Source organism: Merops nubicus, unplaced genomic scaffold, assembly GCF_000691845.1.
Source record: "Merops nubicus isolate BGI_N331 unplaced genomic scaffold, ASM69184v1 scaffold27063, whole genome shotgun sequence".
Taxonomy (NCBI): Eukaryota; Metazoa; Chordata; class Aves; order Coraciiformes; family Meropidae; genus Merops; species Merops nubicus.
Window position 1 is genome coordinate 1 of NW_008599991.1, and position 7,338 is coordinate 7,338.

Sequence of the window (7,338 nt, forward strand, 5' to 3'; positions counted from 1 at the left end):
CGAGCCCGGCATGGCGGCCCGGGCCCCAGTCAAGGGAGCGAGGGGGAGGTGGCGGGAAGCGGAGACAGAACGGAGACATAACAAATCCCAGAGGAGTTGCTCGAGAAGCAGTAGGTCGCGGGTCCCGTGGGGCACCGCAATGGGCTTCACCCAGGCGGGAGCGCGCCTGCAGAAAGACATTTTTCAAATTAATACCACCAGGCTTCATTTTGAGAAAGCCGAGAGGGAAACATCAACATTAAAATACAACTGGAATGCAGCCACATTTTACACACCTGCCTTTTAAAATAAGAACAATTTAACTTAGAAGGGACCCTGGCGGCCCATTGGGTCTAACCCCTGCTCAGGTTAGGCTTCATGTTGAGGAAGCCGAGAGAGAAACATCAAAATGAAAATACAACTGGAATGTAGCCACATTTTACACAACTGCCTTTTAAAAATAAGAACAATTTAACTTAGAAGGGACCCTGGCGGCCCATTGGGTCTAACCCCTGCTCAGGTTGCACAGAGAACTGTCTGTCCATTCAAATCCAAAGTGAACAAATGCCTCAGTGAAACAAGGTTCGTAGCCTCCTCTCGCGTGTAGCCATAGACAATTTGCAAAGCGGAGTCATAAACAGAACAAAAAAATAGCAGAAAATAAATGTGATAAAATTTTGTTCCAGCACAAATGGACATGTAGCAAATGCAACTCTAATGACAGCACCTTTCTTTTCTAATAGTGAATGCAGATCTGTCTGTCAGCAAACACATGAAAACAAACAAAAAATAAGCAAGGAGAAAGAGCGGACAAATGCTGGACTAGGCAGCAGAAGTGAGGAGCTGGCACGAGTCTCACCCTCTACGCTGGACTTACCCCCTACCGGTGACATGTTGGGACTCCGGTCTCTCCAGTTTTATCTCTAAACTAGGAATGTCAGTAGGCCTGACAAGAACTAGCAGGCATGCTGGTAACTGTAATATTTGAAGAATCTGTACTGTTTGTTGACTGCCCTGCAAGGTGAGACAGGCCAACAGAATAATCATCTGTGTTCCTGAGGGGGCAAGGCAGCTGCAACAAGGCAAAGAGAGTGGGGAATCTGTTTGTCAAAAGCACTGCACCATTAGATGAGGAGAACATGCTACCATTGAGGAAACCAACAGTAAAAGGAGCTTCTGATTTTATTTTCCTCTTTGGTAAGTCCATATTCAGTCTGTTGTTCTGTCAGTTTAGTCACTTCAAGATGATGGACCAAAAGAAAAGATGTGCTACATCTGTTGTGAAGATAACTACTTTCTAGAGTAATTTTTATTCTGACACCATCACCCTGCTCCTGTGTTAAAAGGTAAAAAGCATAAGCAGCAAACCCATACCTTCATCAATACCACTCTTTGCTCAAAGACAGCATGCTAAAAGAGCTCTGGACTGAATATCGTTTGTCAGTAAGGCTTCCAGAAAGCAGAGCTATCACAGGGTCAGAATGACCAGAATAAAGAGAAAGGAAAGGACTTTTCCATATTATGTATGAGTGAATTACACAGATACATGCAACAAAATAGATTTTTTTTTATTCTTGTAATTGAGCACTCACAATATTTCATACAAAAGTGGATGCAACTGTAACATAAAAAGCTGAAGAGCTACACAGAACATTAGTATGATTACAGCTTCTTTCCTAATCCTCTTCCAAATCCCTCACATACAAGGATAAATTCTTGCCATCCTGACATGAGGATTATTCTTGAAGTAAAACAAGCTGTAATCTTTCTGAAGCTGTCTGCTGCTCAGAATTAGGGCTGAGTATCTGAGCATATCCATCCTGCAGGGACCCACTGGGGCTCATCCTGTGCCCGATGGACTGCGGACAGCAGCTGCGCAGATGCTTCCTGTAAATTGTCATTCACAATCACGTGATCAAAGAACTGACCAAACTGAGCTTCCATCTTCTTAGCTGAGTCTTCCATCTCCTGTAAGTCTTCTTCCTGCGAGACAGAGCAAGTCTATAAAGCTTTGGTGTTGTGTAGAGAAACATACCTGCATGGCATCTGCAGAACACCTTGCACCATGTAAACAAGAGGTAAGTAGATAGCACCAGTGTACTTTATTTCTTTACAGTTTGCCATAGCAAAGTACACCTGCTACAGCCAGTCCCAAGTCTCTGAAACAGAGCTGACTGCTATATCCTTCCCAGGGGAACACCTTGGCTCTCAGTACATGCCACTTACCCAAAAAAAGGTTATTCTGCTGAGAAGTGCTAGCAGAGTATGTTAGAGACTGGAAGGCAAATCCACCAACACTTGTGTTCTCATGCCACATTTTAGTTTATTTCCCCAATGTTCATGTTTCTTTTTGCCACAGCAATTGTGATTCATTTCCACATACAGTTATGGACTGAGGTCTCCAAAATTTTAAGATGCTAAACTTGATTATTATTTGCATGGAAACAATTGTGACAATACATTATAGACACATTGTAAACAAGATATTGCATTTATTACAAGCAGGATTAGTATTTTCACTATAGAATTTAGTGTAGCATTGATACTTATACTGTCATTGAGCATGTGTGAAATAATAGATTCTTACAACTACATGAAGAAATATTTGATTAAATTCCTAAATGAAGCACATTCCAGGTATTTCAGTGCAAGTGCAAACAGTAAATGTATGTGTTGACTCAGATCATATCACAAGGCAGTTGATTAAAACAAAAATATACAGAACAGCCTCTTGTTTGAAGGAAAATGCCTCAAAATCCCCATGGTACAAATTATAACCCTTCCACTTCAAAGCAAATCTGGAGGAGAAAATCCCAACAATCCAAATAGAAAAAGAATGGAATAACTTAATTTGTTTTTAAGGACACAATCTTTCAGATAGTAAAATGCATGATGTTCTAAACACAGAATCTCAGAATAAGAACTTCAGTCTCTTCTAATCCCAAATCTCACCTTGAATTTCATGTTCACATAATAATCTGTAATGATCCTGGCATTTTTACGAGTCTGTCTCATGCAGCTTATGCTGGATGGTTTGATGAATATAATGTAGGGCTTTAATTCATGAGTCCGGGCTATTTGTATGCCCTGCAAATTAAGAGTAAAAAGAATTTAAACTATTAAAAATATATTCTTCCCATAAAAAGGCAATTGTTTACAACTTGCTGTTATTTCCAGGGCTAGAAGTAATCCTTTTCAGGAACACCTACCTTAAAATAACTTCACTAATAATCCTGTTACCAGACATTATTAAGCAACTGTAGCATGTCAATCACTTAATTCTGCTTGGTAACCTTATTAAGAGATGCTTTCAACTGCAGTGAGTGACTGGACATGTTCATTAACAGATCTCTACAATTAACAATAGTGAAGATGAATCTGTTTGGTTTTGTTTTGTTTTAAAGTGCTGGGGAGCTACTTTTGGGAAAAGTACAACTTTGCTGCTCAATACTGGAATGAAGTATCCTGCTTTTGGGAATCTTTGTGCTGTGTAACAATTCTCTGATGCTAGTAAGCACTTTTGAACTACTGCAGAGCAGTGGAGGGACCTAGAAAAAAAAAAAGGGGGAGGGGGGAGGAAGCACAGTGTGTAAAGTTGGCCAAGCCACCAGATTTAAATACAAGTATGCAACCTGGCAGTAATTCACCTCCCAGCAGTTACTGAAGAGTAAACAGCTCCTGAGTACTAAATATGCAAGAAATCGAGAGAAGTTTAAGGTTTTGCTGGACACAGCTTTAAGTCTCTTAGATAATTACAAACTCAGACCTTTATTAGCCTTATTTTCATCAGTAAATTCAATGCAAAGATAAAAGGAATAAAGTGGATCGTGTCTAAGTGAAAAGATTAGCATGGTGAATAGTTCTGGAAGTCTCAGAGGTAATAAAAGTAATTAAGAAAAAAAAAACACAGAATAATACAAAGATAGCATTCAAAGTTTTTTTTACAATGGCCAGCATAGAAATATGTGGTAATCACCCTAATATTTGAAGCACCTCTTGCCAATATCTGCTAGGGCCTATGTGCAAGCTGCCCTTTACTCTCATAGTAAACATTTACAGACTGGTCCCTAGCTCAGCACTGGTTTACAACCACTTGCTGTGGTGGTTGTACACTTCTTATGTTCTTGGTCTACACTGGAGGTACTTGTAGAGCTCTTTGGACACATGTGCCAGCTGCTTATCTTCAGAAGTAGCTTAACAGCTGGGAATAAGTAAAAGCATCCTAGAATTCCTTGCTTTTGCTTAATAGTTGCTGCTTTTACCAAAGGGTGTTCAAAGATTGCTAATGGAAGGACAGAGCTCTCAATTAAAAGGGCAAGGAGGAGGAAGCCCCATGCCAGTCTCCATGTGAAATATTAATCCTTGCTTTAAGCAAGTATGAAAATCGTTTCTGTACCATTCTGATAAAGCAGCTGGAAACAATTTAACTATACTGATCTGTACATACTTGTCACTTTATTATCCCCCCCCAAGACCCATGCAAAGAATAATCTATTAATAAGCTCTGTGAGCTAAACTGAAAAACAAGACAGGGCAACTAACATTATTCCAATAGCTCAGGAACGTACAAAGAATTACTTTTTCTTCCATGAGACAGAACTCTAGATTCCCTGCTCCTTACAACTTACCTGTGGTTCCAAGTCTATTACACAGATCTTCCCTTCATCGAGGACTGTTCGCACTGCATCAATACTAGTGCCATACAGGTACCCTTTATATTCCCCATATTCCAGCATTCTGCAAGAGCAGTCAGAAAGAAGAAAAACAAAGGAGCACTTTAATCTCAGAAAGGTTCCATTTAAGGGCAAAATCTTCAATTGTAATCCAGTGATCAAGACTGAATGATCATAAAACATATTGAACACTGACAAAAAACCTTCACCTTTGCTCTTCCCACTACACTGGGCACAAAGTCAGAACCATTGCAGTTTGACTTCTCCAAAGCATTTTTTTTACTCATCGTGTTATAAATTATGTGTTTACAGCTTGATTCTAATGATAAAATGCTTTTCATTTCTATAGGACAAATAACTTCATAAATTGGACCTCAAAGCACTTGGCACAGCTCAAGTAGTGTAGTTTCAGGTGCTGAGCTGGTCTGTCCTAGAGGGATTAACGATGCATGGAAAGGTGCAGACACTTCTGAACATTTTGCCTTTGCAGTTCAGTTGCTTATGTGGAGATGTCATCACTGCAGAACTTCTGCAGTGGAGCTGTAGATCAGGAACAGGTCTGACTCACTCAACTTTAGAAACCAGTCTGGTTTCCAGGAGAGTGAAACTCATAATTAGAAGCACATCAAATGATCTCAGGACTGGAGATTCTACTTTGTTTTAGATGGATTTTGAGATTAATTCTAGAGGAGTTTATTTGGAACTGCACAAACACAGTTTTTGAAGCAATGGGTTCAAGTAGTTTGACCCAAATTTACACCAAACATACATAGTAAGTATGAGTGGAGGAGCCCATGCTTGGGACCTAACTACAAGTGTCTCTTTTCTTGGATCACATTACATTTTAAGTAACAAAAGTGTAATTTGTCTCTCTTACTTACCTGTGGCTGTACACCATGTTTTCAAAAGTTTCTTTTGATACATAGTGATATTCACGACCATTCATTTCATAACTCTTCTGAACACGAGTGGTATCTGAAAGGAGATAAACACACAAATAATTCAGTGGCAAGTAAATTCTTGTAAGTTCATAGATGAAAATGAGACTACTTTCATGAAGGAACTTCATTAAGTATTTTCATAGAAAATAAAATGAGCCCAATAGCACAGGCAGAAACAGTTTCAGTTATTACATCAGAAATTAAGTTGCGTAAATCTCATCTGAGACTAGAAGGTTAATAAGGAAAGCTGCAAATCCTATTAAGCACCACTTCTGTTGCTTTCATTCTCCTATCTGATCACTTAACCACTATAAACTTAAAATATCCATAAGAAACATTCCTATTTTTAAATTTAGAAAAAGCAAACATCAAGAAAAAAAAAAATCATGCAACTAATCCACTTATACATAAAGCTTTAAGGGTTTCAGGAGGTGTAACTTGAAAATACCTTTGGCTGACATGCTAAAACAAGGAGAAAGGCAGTTATTTTAAACTAATCCTTATAAAAGCAAATGACTCTGGCTTGCAGTACCACTGAAAAAACCCATAGAGCAAAGAGTGTATGAGTACACAAAGGCAAGAGGGAGGTACCTGACACTTCCTAACCACGTTTGAGGGAGGTAGCAGGGGAAAGGAACGTTACATACGAGGTATGGCACTTTGGAATTCTCGGGGGTTGCTTGCAATGAGCCTTCGTCTTAGCTCATTCACACCAACTCCTGCAGGACCTGAGAAGTTGGGAAACCAGCCAGTGTTACTGCCAGAGGCACTGCTCCCATGCACACCCCCGTTTTCTAACACACGGCACAAACACAAGGAAATGTAAATAAGTTCCCCAAAAATGTACCAGAAGCTCCTGAAGCATCTGGATTGATGCAGGATACAAATCGCTTCCCAGCAATATAGTCATACCCAAGAGGAAACTCAGCAATACCATTTTAAAATAAAAATGACCATGAATTACTTCTAGACTTAAAAAGGACAATGGATTTGCCTTTACCCAGTTTGCTTTATCAGGATCATGGAACACTGCAGAACAAATTCCTTGCAGTCACTATCACTGCAGACTACTTGAGAGCCTACAGCAAACTTAATACAGTATTTCCTATACCAAGCATTATTAGAAGCATCTTTTTAACTTTCCCTGCGGCCCATGATTGAGATTTTTCTAGTCTGGAGTTTAAACATTCTTTTTACCATTGCCATAGCCATGTATTTAACATTGGCTGTAGAAATGCCTCCACATAAAGATGTTTTCCAGTAAGTTACAAATGGTTTCTCATCACTTTCTCTACTAGTCCCCACTGAACATAGGACTGAACCGTTCCCCTAATAAAATCCATTATGAACCAGCACTCAATTGTATGGCTTCTTCTAAGGACTTGTTTTTAAACATTCACTATCTCAAGCAAAGAAGATTATATATAAACTTTAAAAGAAACAAACGTGTCAAATTCGAGACACTCATTCTTGAAATGTTGCTTTGAGAGCTACCTAAAAAGTCTGCAATCCCTGCAGGCAGCAGCAGGAAACCTCAGCGGCTGGGACCACAACCTGCTCCAGGCTGTGACACTCGCACAAGAAAGTGACGAAGCTCTTACCGACGAGTATAATGAGCCTGTTCCTGTCGGACGGCTACGCGGCGGGAGCGGGGCAGCAGCTGCCGGGGCACTGGGCGTAGCAGGGCTGCGGGCTGGCGCGGGACCTCCTGCGGCACAGCCGCATGCTGCGGCGGAACCCGGCTG

The 7,338-nt window shown here is 40.2% G+C and overlaps 1 protein-coding gene across 1 annotated transcript; it reads right to left on the reverse strand.

The window, feature by feature from the left end:
- Window positions 1–1,523: 1,523 nt before the first annotated feature.
- On the reverse strand, window positions 1,524–7,228 carry LOC103770330 (MAGUK p55 subfamily member 4-like; the record flags this gene model as incomplete). The annotated part of the gene is made up of 6 exons (XM_008937587.1): window positions 1,524–1,962; window positions 2,932–3,066; window positions 4,608–4,716; window positions 5,534–5,627; window positions 6,241–6,321; window positions 7,195–7,228. Coding segments are annotated over 6 exons (645 nt in total), but the record flags the coding sequence as incomplete, so codon positions are not given.
- Between the last annotated feature and the right edge of the window lie 110 nt (window positions 7,229–7,338).